The following is a 16,833-nucleotide window of genomic DNA, read 5'->3' as shown; positions in this document are numbered from 1 at the left end:
GATATAGACTTCAATAAAACATGTATTCTGAGTGGCCTCCTTTACAATATATATATATATATATATATATATATATATATATATATATATATATATATATATATATATATATATATATATATATATATATATATATATACACACACACACACACACATGAAGTCTGTTCAGAAAGTATCCGACCTTTCCCTCTAAAAAAAATAAATAGCTAACCTGTTGAGCTAGGACACTCATCCACTTCAAAGTAGGCCCCTTCCGACTTGAAACACGTAGCCCAGCATTCATTCCACTATCTGAAACATGTTTTGAAGTTGGTTTTCGGTATCTCCTGCAGGTTCTTCGTCGCATTCGTCATGATCTCTTCTCTTGGATAAGAGAAGAGATCATGACGAAAAATGTAAGTCTTATATGAGAGAAGAGATCATGACGAAAAAGTAAGTCTCACACCTTGCCACTAAGTCAACTACAGAGACCTTTATAATTGGTTTCCCAAATAATTCAATTTGTGGCTCTCAGTTGCCAAGCAACAGACGCGTATTTAAATATTTCTTACACCTGACGAACACCCCTGAGTGTTGAGACCAGTATAATGGTACAAAACTCTTTGGATATTTAACTGCTGAGGCAATTTTTCCATTCTGGCAACTGGCTACAGTAAATACTGTTACAAGACAAACTGCAGTGTTGATTCCATGAAGCTTTATGATAAATATAGAAAACTGTGTAGAAATAAAACTAGAGAATGTGATCCCGGTGGCGAAAGAGCTACTTTTGAGAAAGAAATAGATGAGCTTCTTTTGATATTGGGGTCCTTGATGCTGTTGAAGAAATTCAATAATTGGCTCTTATCCAAAGAAAAAAACAAAGGATGAGGACATTCGGTTCTATCAGGATCAGAAATGTGAGAGAAGAGCACATATGTCTGGCCATGACAAAGTATTTGAAGAAAAAACAAGCCATGTAATCTATCTATCTATCTATCTATTGCCAGACACCACAATCCTGCAAAGGGTGGCCATTTGACACTGAGTTAGTTGTTTTACAGGGAGGGGCACCAACCCTCCACCAACCCACTTGTTGACACGTAGGGAGCACGTATGGTTTGGTTATATGGTTACCACCCAGCACTGTAAATGGTTTCTTGGCTTACAAGTAACCATTTGGCTAATCTAAAGGAAAAAATTAAGACAATGCTAGGAAAAAAGTATGAAGCCACTGTGTCAAGCCATGTCGAAGTAGGCCAGTTGCTACCAGATGATGGTGATACCTGCAGTGAGTCCCCCGATACCTAATGCTAACTATGAGCCCACTCCTGGTAGCTCCATGCAACTAAATAATGTTGTTGTACCACTATACTTCGAAAAGATCATGGTATCAGAGGAAACCTACAACATTACTGACAGACTTTCTCTGTCTAATAATCAAGCTACAGCCATTGTTTCTTGTGTTCTTAAAGCTAATCTGAATGATTTTTTCATATCAATATCACCTACTCGAAGGAACAGAATGATGGTGAGATGCAACCTAAATACACATGGCTGAATTTCAAGAGAAATCTCCCAAATATGGGGCGTTGCACCGGGATGGAAAGCTCTCAGGAGAAACAACCAGTTCGACTCCAGATTCCTCAAATGAAATTCATGCAGGTCTTTTGTCTGGCTCTTCTCAATATGATGAAGGCAATTACTCGGCATTCCTTCAAATGACAGCTCCGCTGCATTGTCACAAGCCAGTGTTTCAGTGGAGCTGTTAAAAGCTTGGGATATAGTTGACAAAGTTGTAGCTGTTGTGTTTGATACACCTTCAAGTAACAGTGGTATCCATAAAGGTGCAGCAAAACTGTTGGAGGAAAAGCTTGGAAAGAAATTTTTTATCTTGCATGTCGCCATCATATGTCAATCAATCAATCAATCATTTCCTGTGGCACCCTCGGGGATGCATAGGGCCTCGATGAACTCACACCACCACATCCTATCTTGTGCCAATTCCTCAAGATCTCCCCAACACTCATCTCCAGCTTCCCGTCTCATTGTCCTCACCCACGTCTCTTTTGGCCTTCCTCTACCTCTCCTACCAAGTGCCACCCACCCTGGTGTACCTCGTACTATTCCCTGTCTCCTGTACACATGTCCTAGCCACTTCCATCGTGAGATTCTAACATATTCATCGATCGGCTGCACTCCCGTTATTTCTCTAATTCTACTATTTGGTATCCTTTCCCACCACTTAACTCCTAATATTCTTCTAAGTGCTTTATTTTCAAACACCAAGAATTTATTTTCCATAGTCACTGTGCTGTACCAAGACTCGTGTCCATAAATTAAGATACTCCTAACCATTACCTTATAAAGTTTGATTTTTGTATGCACAGAGAAATTGTTATTATTCCAAATATTTTTAAGCATTCCCATTGCCTGATTAGCCTTCTTTAACCTTTCCTCGAATTCAAAGTTCAAAGAACCATCCTTGGCTAAATAAGTACCTAAATATTTAAACCTATCAACTTGCTTTACAACCATACCTCCAATTACACATTCCTGTGCATTTTCCATATTCATATTGATTATTTCAGTTTTTCCGCAATCAATAACCAAACCCACCTTGCGACCTTCACTCACCAAACAGTCCAACACTCTCTGCATCTCTTGTGGCCCATCACAAATCAAAACTATATCATCTGCATAATCTAAATCCAAAAGATTCCTGTTCTCTCCCCAAAGTATACCTGCACCGGTTTCTGTTCCAACACCTTTCATAATGTAATCAATGACCAATATATATAGTAAAGGCGATAGAACACCACCTTGAATTACTCCGGACTTGACTTCAAACGAATCACTCAGACAACCATCAACCATCACTTTACAAAATGTGTCCTCATGCATGTTCATAATGACCCTCACAAAATCCTCTGGTATTCCATAATGTCTCATGATCTTCCCCATAGTCTTTCTCGAAACACTATCAAAAGCCTTTTCAAAATCAACAAAAGAAAGACTTAACGGTACTCTCATTTCATTAACTTGCTGCATCAAATGCCTAACTATAAAGATCTGATCATTGCAACCACGTCCCTTTCTAAAACCAGCCTGTTCATCCCTCAGAATACCCTCAACCACCGGCTCCAACCTATTAAACAACACTCTACTGAAAACTTTCAAAGCTATCGGTGACAAAGAGATTCCCCTCCAATTACCACATTCACTCCGGTCTCCCTTCTTCGGAACTTTAACAATTACACCATTCTTCCAAACTGATGGTAGTAACCCCGTCACCCATATCTTATTGAATAGCTTGGTCAAGATCATTATTAATCTATCCCCCTCCACTTTAAACATTTCCGGAAATAAACCATCCTCCCCTGGTGCCTTATTATTCTTTAACTGTTTTACTGCTTTCTCCACTTCTGCAAGCCTCAACTCTCCTGTTTCTATATTTAAATCTTCCTGAGCAGACGGTATATCCTCTTCTGGTGGTATTGGTCTATTAAGAACTGTCTCAAAATGCTCTTTCCATCTATTTTTAATATCTCCATCTTTGGTCAATAAATTTCCTTCCCTGTCTCTAACTGGTATTTCCTTGCGTTTACCTGCATTACCACTCAGTTCTCTAATCGATTCATATGCTATTCTTTGACTCTGTCCATCATTTTTGTTTATTAAGATTTCAGTCTCTGCAACCTTTTCATCCACACATCTTCTTTTATCTCTCCTAGCTAACCTTCTTACTTCTGAATTCAAACTCCAGTACGCAGCTCTTGCTAATTCAATCTCTCGTTCATCAACGCATTGCATCTCACTCCTGAATTTAGCCTCACCTCTCTTTTTTATCATATCCCACGTTTCCTCTGATATCCATTTCTTTCTCCTGAATCTATGTCTCCTTCCAATCGTACATTCAGCAGTCTCGTGTTGGAAATTATAAATGGTGCTGTATGGGACAAAATAACTGGGAAGGTGAAAAGCCCTTTTATTAAAACAAATGCATGAAGCCTGGGCAGATTTCAGCAAAGAACAATATGAAGTCTTGAAGACAGGGAAAACCAAGCAGAATTATTGGCTAGAGGAAGAAGAAAGCACAGTAGACGTTTTGGAACTGTTAACGCAAACACTGCTTTCTTCACAGCCACCCGGAGCAGACTACCGCGAGGTTTCAGAACTCACCATCATTCTCCTTGGTGAGGAACCTGCTTGTGACAAACGATTCCGGAGACGTGGTGCTGTTCACCAAGCCAGATGGATGGCAAGCAATCCTTCCTGTATGAATCTGCTCATGTTTTCTCATGAACTAGCACATGATGCTATGACTCTGGCAAAACTGAAAAGAGTTAGCATGTTTCTGGCCTTGTTTTACATCACCAAATGGATGACCGCCACATCTGCTGCAGATGCTCCATTGAACTTGAGTAAACACAAGATATGCTCATGTACAAACAAGTTGATGACGAGGTAGCTACTGTGGTGCTCTACTGTATGAGATGAAAACCATACGTGGTTCTTGACTCAGAGGTTGCACTGTTTTAAAGTGAAACTGTGAAATTGGCCAAAAATCTGAAAGAAAAACTGGCAACCAAACTCTGCAACACTGACCTACCTAAAAATTTAAGGTGTGGAAAACCAGTATTTCCGTTTAATATCTGAAAAAAAAAAAATAAAAAAAATAAAAACACTTGTTTACCTCGTAGGTCCAGACTCCCATTTTGATTTCCATGCTCTAAATGGAGGATCAGAACGGCTGTGCAAACCTTCTGAAAAATGATCGCAAGGTGAGGCTTTCAATACACGTAAACAGTTTATCAGTTGTTTATCCTATGTTGCCCCATGAGAAGCGTAAGAGCCCGGGGCTAGGCAAGTTGGTCCTGACATTTAAGATGAGTGACTTATTTACTTACTTTCTTAAAACTATCCTTCTGCTGCAGAAGACTGGTGTGTCCTCAATATTGGTGTGCTTTTCATTGTCTTTGGTGTTAACGTGTGTGACTGTGCAGACCAATCCTGGATCAGCAAACTTTGCAACACAGTCGGAATGTCGAGTCTGGTTTTGCCGGGAGAACTCTGTTTTGGGTATGCCTCCGTTATCTACGTTCTTCTCTGGCCAGGTTCCGAGAGTCTTTGAGATGAACGGTTCCTTCGCTGTAGAGGGTTCACCATTGTATTCTGGCCAAGTCATTGGTTTCAAGATATTTTGGTATAACTTACTAATTCTTCAAAACTGTCCTTATATTATTCTTATATAATCTTATGTCGCCCTGGGTTGCGGTATGCTGAAGGGAGTTGGCAATACAGAACCAGGTGAGGAAGGTGGTGCTCAGGCAGGCGGAACACTTATCCGACCTATCTCAGCTGCTTTTTGGCTGGCATTGTTTCTGCACTGGTTGACTTTGTCGACTGGAGAATTTGTGAATGAGGGACTTTATCCTTTCATGTGAAATAACTCAACCTTTTTGGTGAGACACCAACAGGCAGTCCAGGATTCAGCACGGTATAAGAGGGTGGAGAGACATACAGCCATTATTAGGAGTAGACTGTGGCATCAGTCAAACAGGGCGGTACTCCTAAGGTGGATGGCAAGCTGGTAACAGGGAGAGCTAGAGCTCCTTTTTCACCAGCCCTCAGTACCTGGTCCTGACTATCTCCCATTGCTGAACATTTTCAGTGCATTCACTTACACAGAGACTAGGCCAGCATACTCACTTAATATCTCTTCCTTCAGCTGTCTACACCACATTACATACATGTTAGATACCACATCTTCCATTTCCATTCCCATTAGCAATGGCCACTGCATTAATACTCGTATCTGCAAATCTGGTGGTATCTCGCATTGCCACCACTGGCAAGGTAGGGCTGTCAGCACAGAGTCCTCCTGGTTGCTATCAAGCGACTGTGCTGACAGCGACAATTGCCAACACTGTTCATGCTTGTTAGTGAAGAAGCGCAGGTTCAGTCCTATATTTCACCAATATTCATGGTCTCAGTACCAATTTGAATTCAGTTCTCTTTTTTCTTCAGTCAGTATCCCCTCTAGCCCTGTTCCTCACAGATTCCCAAATCTCACCCCCAACTGAATTATCTCCATATTCTTTTCCAGGTTACCAACTCCTCACAAATTTCCATAACAAGCGTGGTAGCTGCTCTTATACCAAATCCGAATTAGCAGTTGACAATGCTTTGAACTTCACTTCAGCTAATATTGATTATTCACTGTATAAACTAAGTTACCTATATATTACCAAATATATCTGTGTAGTCTACCGCTTCCCCAATACTTCTTCAGAACCCAGTGTATTTGACTCCAAATCCACACAGCTGACTAACCTTAACCTCACCCCTAGCATTAAAATTTCCATTTTGGGTGATTTCAATGTACACAGTGTAGAATGGTTATCACACTCTGCCAGGACTGATGATACTAGTCTAGAATGTGAGCTGTTTGCAGAATCGTTTAATCTCACGCAGTTCATAAAGCAACCAATTTATGAGTAGACTTTAGCACCAGTCGAGCAGGGCAGTACTCCCGAGGTGGATGGAAAGCTGATGACAGGGAGTGCTGGAGCTCCCGTTTCATCAGCCCTCAGGACTAGTTCCTGACCATCCCCCTTTGCTGAACTTTTTCAGTGTCTCAGTTACACAGAGAGTAGGCCAGCATGCTCTCCAGTACAAATTTCTCTATCTATCTTCACCAAACTACATGCACAGTACACACTACACTTCCTATTCAAAATTTACCAAAATGGCGTCAATTCACCCAGCCTCAGAGTCCCCAGGGGGGGGGACCATAAATGCCCCCGCCATCTGCCCCTCTCCCGGTGACGACTCGAGGTGCCTGGAACCACTGTCTGACTCTCTTCTTCTTCATTTCTGCAACATTCGCGGCCTTTCATCTAACTTTCGCTCTGTAGAGCACCACCTCTCCTCCTCTAAACCTCACCTTCTTTTTCTAACGGAGACTCAGCTGTCTGAGGTAACTGACAGCAAACCCTTTTCTGTATCCTCCTACTTTCTCTATACTCATTTCAAAGTCAAAGGTGGCTGTTGTGTATACATACGCAACGACTTATCTTGCTCTCTTGTTCCTGAACTTGATTCTTCTGAATTCTCCACTCTCTGGCTTCGGCTTTCCTGTCATTCTCTGACTAAATATATCTGTGCTGTTTACTTATCCCCTAATTCTACTGACTATCAAAAATTCTTCGACTATCTTACTTCTACGATGGAACACATTCTGTCCATTTCTCCTTTCTCGGAAATCTCCATTCTTGGAGATTTCAATGTTCACCACCACCTTTGGCTCTCCTCTCCTTTCACGGATCCACCTGGTGAACAAGCCTACATCTTTTCTATCCTTAATGACCTAGAGCAGCTTGTACAGCACCCTACCCGTATCCCTGACCGCCTTGGAGAGAGCTCCAACATACTTGACCTCTTCCTCACAACTAATCCTTCTGCTTACTCTGTTAATCTTTTCTCTCCGTTGGGCTCCTCCGATCACAACCTTATTACCTTAACCTGTCCTATCGCTCCAGTACGGCCTGCGGACCCTCCAGGGAAACGTCGTCTCTGGCATTTTGGAGCTGCGGACTGGGAGGCCCTCAGGCAGTACTTCTTTGATTTTCCCTGGAATGATTATTGCTTCCATGGCCGTGAGCCATCTGAGTGTGCCTTGCGCATTACGGAGGTTATTCTCTCGGGCATGGAAGCATACATTCCTTTCTCATATCCTTTGACTAACGCAAGAAAGCCTTGGTTTAATCACGCTTGTTCTAATGCTGTCCGCAACAAGGAGAAGGCCTACAAAAGGTACCGGAGCCAACCAACACTTGAATCACATAATCTTTACGTTTCTGCCCGGAATCGTGCTAAGTCTGTTCTTCGCTCTACTAAAAATAATTTCATCCATACTAAATGCTCTCAACTCTCCAACTCGAATTCTTCCCGCTCCTTCTGGCACCTTGCCAAAAATCCTTCTAACAACTTTACCTCATCATCCTTCCCTCCTCTTTTCTACTCTGATGGTTCTGTAGCTATTTCTTCTACTGATAAAGCAGATCTCTTCGCACAGACTTTCTCCTCCAATTCCACCTTAGACGATTCCGGTGCTGTTCCTCCATCACTTCCCCCCTCTGACTTCCTCATGGCTGACATTAAAATTTCTTCAGTTGATGTATTTTCTGCCATTACTGGCCTCAGTACTAACAAGGCATATGGGCCTGATGGGGTCCCTCCTGTTGTTCTCAAAAACTGTGCTTCTGTGCTTACACCCTGCCTAGGCAAACTATTTCGCCTTTGTCTGTCAACTTGTACCTTTCCTTCTTGCTGGAAGTTTGGTCTCTTTCAGCCAGTCCCAAAGAAGGGTGACCACTCCCAACCCTCCAACTATCGTCCAATTGCTTTAACGTCCTGTATTTCAAAAGTTTTCGAGTCAATTCTTAATAAAAAAATTTTAAGGCATCTTTCCTATCACAACCTTCTTTCCGATCGTCAGTATGGGTTCCGTCAGGGACGCTCCAATGGCGATCTTCTCACCTACCTTTCAGACTCCTGGTCATCGTCCTTTCGGGACTTTGGCGAAAGCTTTGCCATTGCACTTGACATCTCAAAGGCTTTCGATCGAGTCTGGCATAAATCTTTAATTTCCAAACTGCCCTCCTACGGTTTCTATCCTTCTATCTGTACCTTCATCGCTAGCTTCCTTTCTGGTCGTTCTATAGCTGCTGTCGTAGACGGCCATTGTTCTTCTCCTAGATCTATCAACAGTGGTGTTCCTCAGGGCTCTGTCCTATCACCAACTCTCTTCCTTTTATTCATCAATGATCTTCTAAGCTGTACATCTAACCCTATCCACTCATACGCTGATGACTCCACCCTTCACCTTTCCATTCGGTTCCTGCAACGCCCATCTCAACAGTTACTTCAAGAAACAAGGGATGAGGCTATGGCACACCTAATGTCTGACTTGGCTAATATCTCTGACTGGGGTAAAAATAATATGGTTGTCTTTAATGCTTCTAAGACTCAGTTCTTACACCTATCAACCCGACAAAATCTTCCACAGGTATACCCACTAATGTTTAATAATATTCAGCTTAATCCTGCATCATCCTTGAACATGCTTGGGGTTTCATTTACTCGGGACTTATCTTGGAAAGATCATATTACATCTCTTGTAAAATCTGCTTCCAAGAGATTGGGTGTGCTAAGCCGACTCCGCTCTTTCTTTACCCCTGCACAATTGTTGACTCTATACAGGGGTTTTATCCGCCCCTGTGTGGAGTACAACTCTCATGTGTGGGGAGGCTCCCCACATACAGCTCTTCTCAATAGGGTGGAGTCAAAGGCTTTTCGTCTCATTAACTCTCCTCCTCTTACTGACTCCCTTCAACCTCTGTCTCTTCGCCGCACTGTTGCATCTTTATCTCTTTTCTATCGCTACTTTAATGGTCACTGCTCCTCTGAACTGTCTGCTTGCATTCCTCCACCTCTACGACGGGCGCGTAGCACCCGTCTGGCAGCAAACTCTCATCCCTTTTCTGTCCAACTCTCTAATGCAAGAGTTAACCGTTACTCCCAGTCTTTCATTCATGCAACAGGTCAGCTCTGGAACTGTCTCCCTCTGTCTGTATTTCCTCCTGCCTATGATCTCCAGTCTTTCAAACGCAGTGTGTCCAGGCATCTCAAAATGATCGGATCTTGAATTTGGCTCTCTATTGTATTTTGTTTTTCTCTTGGAGGGAACTGTTACTGCGGGCTCATGGCCTTTGGTTCCTTCTTCCTCGCATAAAAAAAAAAAAAAAAAAAAACAGAATACCAAATAATCCTTACCATATTGCCTATCTCTTGGATCTATTCCTGACAAATAATCCAGATCAATACAGGATACAAGTACTGTCACCACTTGGATTCTCCAACACAAAATCTCATGAAAGCTTCATTAGTCAGTTCCCCCAAATCTCCTCTTTCTGAACCTGTCATGGTAACCTGATGGCACTTTGGTAGGGCAGACTGGGATGGATTCAGAAACTATCTTGCTGACTTTCCATGGCAGTCTTTCTTCTCTAGTGACATCAAAACTACCCACTTGCACATTAATGACTTAGTACAAGTTTTTATGGAATTGTTCATACCAAGTCAACAATTCACTAAAAGATCGGACTCCCCAAAATGGTCTGATAGCAACTGTGCCACAGCAATGGTCCAAAAGTCATGAGTATATAACTCTTACTTAAAAGAAAACAACATCTAAATCACTCAGTCAATTTAGAATTGCTAGAATCCGTGCAAAAGCAGTAATAAATCCCACTAAATCAAACTTTCTTCACAACTAAGCAATCCTGATGATGATAAAATATTCTGGTCAACTCTCAGTTCTTTCAGTAATAACTTTAAGAAGTCATCACCCATTCCCCCACTAAAACCTTCAAATGGCAACTTTATAAATGACCCGCAGTGTAAATTGAATATCCTTCGCAGTACATTTGCCAGAAATTCTATGTTAGAGGAAGTCAACCAGGATGCCCAAGTATTAGAACTTTACTTTCCCAGAATTGCTCCAGTTAAAATATGGACTAGATATATAAAAGCCATCCCCGACAATTTTACCTATCAACAGAGCCTCAGGCCCAGATAGGATTTCCCAATTGTTTTGAAAAAGTGCTCCTCAGAACTTGCGTCTGTTCCAACTATATCTTTCAGACTATGCATACATACTTCTTCATTCACTAATTCTTGGAAAGAGGCCAATATAAACCCACTTCCAAAGAAGGGAAGTTCCTTTTACTCTTCTGATTTCGGACCAATATCTATCACATCTCTCAGTAAAGAATTTGAAATCAATGAATAAGCACATAGTTAAACATCTTGAATCAAATAACTTAATTAGTGATAGACAGTATGGCTTTCGCCACGAAAGATCCGCCATTGATATACTTAATCTCCTGATGCACACCATGCATCAGTCAGTTGATCAACATGGAGAAACTCATGCAGCAGCCCTTGATATTTCTAAAGCTTTTGGCACAGTGTGGTACCGTTCCCTTGCATCCAAATTCCCTTGCTATGGACTAAAGTCTTTTGTTCCTCTGATTTGCTTATATCTCAGCGACAGATAGATAAAAGTAGATGATGTATACTCTAATTTCCACTCAGTTAATGCCGGTGTGCCACAAGGATCAGTTCTGACTGCAAACCTATTCCCAATTCTTATTAATGATCTCTTATCTGTCACCCATAATCCCATCCATCCATATGCAGATGGCTTAACACTTCACAGTTTATTTACATTTAAACACCTATTCACTAAGTTTAATCTCTAAGTCACAACTCAATACAGCCATCTCTATAAATCATTTACTCGGAGCCCCATTGCATGCTCTGTGTTGGAGACGATGGTGAATCTCTGTTGTGGGGCTACTGGGGTATGTTCAAGGATAACAGTCATCAACGCATTGTAGTTCTAGGAAATGAGCAATTTCAGTCTTTAATTGTGCTTGAAGATATCTGAGATTAAATATGTTACCGTGTAGATGGAACTGGATTTTTCTTCCATCATCAGGGTTCATCTGATGGTGACTAAAAAGGGTGACTGCAGTTAAATATACGTTGAAAATGACAGAAGCCAGGACAAATCATTGCTTCTCTCCCGTGTCCACTTTGAAGGATTCTGATTTGTTACCATCTATGGTCACACACACGAACATTTATATTGCCATGCAAGCTGTTCAGGATGGTAAGAAATTTGTTTGGAATTCCAAATTTTGAGAGGACATTCCATAAAAGGTCTCGGTTGATTGTGTTATATGTTTTTGCGAGATCGATTAATGCAATATATAAGTCACGGTTCTGCTTAGGGCATTTCTCTTGTATCTGTCTGACAACAAAGAGCATATCACAGGTGCTTTGTTCTTTCCGAATCCACATTTTGTTTCAAGATGTGTCGACTAATGTTTTGTCAGTCTGGATGACATTCTTTTGGCTAGTGCTTTGCTAGCATTTAAAAAAATAGGGAGCTTTTTCTGCTGCTGTCACAACGTTAGTGGTCCCTTCTCGTCATGTAGATGGTTACTATACCCGAAGTAAGCCATTCAGATGGAATTCGTTCTTGGTTCCATTTACTGTATCAGATCATGGAAATGCTGGTTGAGTAACTAGCCACCCTCTTTGAATAGTTCAGATGGTGTACAATCAGCAGGGCTTTTGTTATTTTTTAGAGATCAGATGGCCTGAACAGTTTCTGCAAGTGTAGGAGGAATATCGAGATCTGCCACTTGAGGAGCCTTTGGCTTGTAATCGAGAATAATGTGCTCCACCGGGTTTATTCGATTCAATAAGGTATTAAAGTGATGTGCCCATCTTTGCTTTCTTTCTTTCAGGAGGTCTCCTTCTGCTGATTGGACAGGGGCTATGTTGGGTTTGATTTGCCCACAAATGTTTTTCATGGACTTGCAGAACCCATGTTGGTCACTAATATCAACCAGTCTTTGCAGCTCTTTTGGTTGCTAAGTCCACCATTTGTGCACCATGTCACGCAGTTTTCTCTGTGTTTTATTTCTGAGATTCTTGAATTCAATTTTTAGAGTTAAGGAGCTAGGATGAGCCAACCAGTTGTTATATACTCTGTTCTTCATTGCAAGAATGTATTATATGCCCTCAGCGTCTTCATCAAACCTGTCTTTATGGCGGCGAGTGACGATAGCTAGGGTTCTTTCTGCAGGGCTTTGAAGCAGTGTCTTAAAGTTCAGCCACTGTGCATTTAGCTATGTTGCATTGTTGTTTGGGTTAACTGAAATTCAACTAATGAAAATCGTCCGACATTAGTTGGAACAGAACACTGGAGGAAATCTAACGATAAGGTAACACAACAGTTAAGCAATATCAGTAGGTTTCTATCCTATGCATAGCTTGTCAATTTTGGATTAGCCTTAATCTATTTTATACCCTTGTCCTTGACTCTCTTTAGAGTTAGCTTTCATTTATATTTATTTGTTTTAACATAATACATTATGCAGCTCTGAATCATTCATTCCCATGTTCTACATATCGGCAAATAACATGACTTCATAATATGTATTATGATGCAGTCCATTAGTCCCGGTGTGGTAGAGACGGGATTCGCCCCTCGGATGTTCCAAGATGAGGCTAAGGGACGCGAGCTGTACCGGCAGCAGGAGTGTCTTCAGTCCGAGGACGTGGCCGATTCTGTGGTGCATGTGCTGGCCGCTCCACCAAGGGTCCAGGTACCGTGTTTACTCTCTCATAATCAGACAGTCACTATTTACATACAGCTAATGCCTGACTTTTTTTTTTTTTTTTTAACTAAGAGTAACTCGTACGAGCATAGAATTATTGTATTTTTTCCTCACCACTGAGAAAAGGAAAATAAGAGAGAGAGAGAGAGAGAGAGAGAGAGAGAGAGAGATGTGCATAATAAATTGAATTACAAACTACTTTATAATATTTTTTGTCGCCGATCAAACTGTGAGACGGAAGAGGCAGAAAGGGACAGGAAGAAATTAAGGAATGAAAGGAAGGAGGAGAAAGGAGAGCGTGAGGGGAGAGGGGAGTCTCTTATATACTTTTACTCATTGATTACATTCGTACATTTTATATAAGAGCAATACAGTATATATATATATATATATATATATATATATATATATATATATATATATATATATATATATATTATTCAGCAATATAGTCAAAGCCAAGCAATACTGACAGCATTCAGCACTCTCACGATCCCATTTTACTGGTGTGTGTTGAAAGCGAATGTTTCATTTCCCACCCGAGAGAGAGTTATCTGAGCATTCATCTGCTAGAAAACGTTAGAATTTACTGCAGTGATGAAAGAGGGAGTGAGTGGAATCCTTGGTCCTCTAGATCCGAAAGTGCTACCCTTAAGTTGCAAACTCGTTTACCTCTTCTCATGCAGTATCAAGACATCACAAGCAGAGTACAGTAAAAAAAAAAGTATTGTGAGAGAATACAGCCAAAGCGACGTATGATAATTATTTACAGCTTTGGAGGCTTCATCGTAAAAGTTGTTTATTATTATTTTATTAAATCTGCCGTGTTGTTATGATGACGTTATATTTTAAATTATTTCTTGATGATTCCATATGATATTATTTTGCTTGCAAAAGGCTTCTCAAATGAAGTGTTCAGTACAGCTTTATTAATCCATTCAGTTTGAAAAAATTCTCTACCACTTAACAAAATATAACGGGAGTTTAAATATCAAACGCATCCTAGGTACCTCGGGATAAGGAAGAGCGCTACTCTGGCTAGGAAAGGTTGTGACTCCATCCCCGGAAGGTAGGTTGTGAATGCACTCTCGGACTGTGGGTTGTGAATGCACCCTCGGACTGTGGGTTGTGAATGTACCTTAGGACTGTAGGTTGTGAATGCATCCCCGGACTGTAGGTTGTGAATGCACCCTAGGACTCTAGGTTGTGAATGCATCCCCAGACTGTAGGTTGTGAGTTTTACGGTTGCTAAATTAGATTAAGTCAATGCCTGCTTTATAAATGTCGTCAGGTCATACTGAGTTCATGACTACATTACAGTAGCTAGGTAACATATAGTTGCAGTTTCGGCAGAGAGGTCAGATCCGATTAGGTTAATGTTCTCAGAATCCTGAGACACTCTCAGTCGTATATAATCACCAGGCATTTGCTGGAATAATGGACGAGGGAAACTTACGACCTAGGATTAGTGTTTTCAGTATCTATGTTTCAAGAGTAGCTGGCAGAGTACTTATAAGGTACCAGCTATGGTAATCGCCAAGATTTTTTTTTGTTTTCACGTGTCCGATTCTGGACATAGATTAAATAACCGTCCATTGAGGTGTAGCACTCCTCCGTGCCACACACATGTCAACACGTTGACTGCATTATCCACCGTCCTTACTCTGAACTCACACTTAGACTCTTCTATGACTGGTGCAGTTGTATTCGTGGCAGTGTTTCCATGATGTGCTGGTGACTGTTGTAGAACATCAGTAAAATCTGTTTTAACGAAATTCAAAATAACCAAACTATTCATTATCCAAGCCAGAAAAACTCCCCTCCTTTCGAACAGTAGACAAGTTCTCTGAATACTTTACTATCGATTTTGAACTATGGTGTCTGTGAGTCTATGCTTGTTACCAAAGGCGGCTACACCCGGCAGAAGAAATAGTTATGTACTGGAGGAGTTATATATAGCCTTTAATAATCATTTCACTACAGATCTCATCGTGACAAAATAGAAGCAGTACCGTACTAAATGATGTAATTATCTTGGTATGCATGTAAGTGCCAGTTATAACTCTTTCAGTGAGATTTCCTTTTTATTCCTGCTGCTACCCGGTGTTGTTATTTAGCTTACATGGGCCCCCTAGTAGCTCAAGGGTTCATGAAGGCTACATCACACCTCTCTAATGTGTAAAGTCCCTCATAACCCCTCCAGTCTCGTAGGCAGTGTTTAGTCTCGCAGCTACCAATCGGATTTAATGAATTCATGAAACTGCTTTATCACTGAAACTTTTGATGAAGACTTGATTAATACCTTCAGCTGGGAAAGTCTCCGCTAATCTAAATTCCGTTATCTGGAAACACACACACACACACACACACACACACACACACACACACACACACACACACACACACACTGAAGGGATTAAGCTGAATATAATACTCTTTCAGTAACAGTTGAATCAAGTGACATATTCCTGTGCCAGTACACAACTTCGTTAACTTAGGGAGCATCTTTTATGGTGGCGGTATCTGCGAAAGCTTCATCAAACACCCCTAGTTTCAGAGTCTCCTAATATCAGGAATATTGAAAGTGACAAAACTGAAATAAAGAAGACGCTACAAGACTGAAGAGATTAATCCTTCAGTGTTTTTAGTGGTTGCAGTCATTTTATTCAGAAATCGTTAATTGTTATTGCTTTCACTACTAGACAATTATATTTTGTCTTAGGCTCTGGTACTGGTGGAGTTAGTATTATCTTTAGCATGAAGAGTTCCCCCACTGTGGCGGAGGGGACACAATCTGGCCGCACTATGGGGTGGTACTACTACTCTGCGGCCAGGTTGTGTTAGGAAGAATACTGCTACCGTATTCCCTGCGTGTCGTAAAAGGCGACTAAAAGGGGCGGGGTGAGGGGACTAGGGACTCCCTCCTCTGTTTTTTAGTTTCTAAAAAGAGACAGGCCAGAGAAAGGGATGGGGGATTGAGTTATCCCCGTACCCTGAAGAATGGGTCTATGAATGTGCGTGGATGTAGTACGATTGAGGCTAAAAGGGAAGAGATTGGGAGAATGTTTGTGAGAAGAAAGTTGGATGTGTTAGCTTTGAGTGAAACGAAGATGAAAGGGAAGGGGGAATCTATGTTTGGAAGTGTGAATGGAAGATTGTCAGGTGTTGATAGAGGAAGGGCAAGAGAAGGTGTGGCCCTGTTAGTGAGTCCGGAAGTACAGCAGTGTGTGACTGAATGGAAGGAGGTGTCATCGAGACTGATGTGGGTGAAAGCGAAATTTGAACATGAGTTGTGGGTGTTTGTGAGTGCATATGGGCCTGGTAGTGAAAGGGATGAAGAAGAGAGGGAGTCTTTCTGGAATGATGTTGTTGAGTGTCTGCAGAGTTTTGGAGCGAATGTGAATGTGGTAATGATGGGAGATCTGAATGCTAGAGTGGGAAATGTAGCAGTTGAAGGTGTAGTTGGTATGCATGGTGTGCCTGGAAGAAATGAAAATGGGGAAGGAATGATAGCGATGTGTGTTGAGCGAGAGATGGTGATTGGAAATACGCTGTTTGAGAAGAAAGATATTTATAAGTATACATGGGTG

At 41.3% G+C, this 16,833-nt stretch overlaps 1 protein-coding gene across 1 annotated transcript in view; it reads left to right on the top strand.

The window, feature by feature from the left end:
- The window catches only part of LOC145390668 (dehydrogenase/reductase SDR family member 11-like), a 101,642-nt gene that overhangs the window by 34,601 nt on the left and 50,208 nt on the right, over positions 1 to 16,833 (top strand). Inside the window, exon 5 of the mRNA XM_080265460.1 lies at positions 13,076 to 13,231. Coding sequence (XP_080121586.1) covers positions 13,076 to 13,231 — 156 coding nt within the window. The remainder of the gene's footprint in view (positions 1 to 13,075; positions 13,232 to 16,833) is intronic.

The sequence above is a fragment of the Coenobita brevimanus genome, chromosome 15 (assembly GCF_032717465.1).
Source record: "Coenobita brevimanus isolate Jiangsu-jjx chromosome 15, ASM3271746v2, whole genome shotgun sequence".
In the NCBI taxonomy this organism is placed as follows: domain Eukaryota; kingdom Metazoa; phylum Arthropoda; class Malacostraca; order Decapoda; family Coenobitidae; genus Coenobita; species Coenobita brevimanus.
The sequence above is the reverse complement of the archived record's forward strand: the minus strand, read 5'-3'. Positions and strand labels throughout refer to the sequence as shown.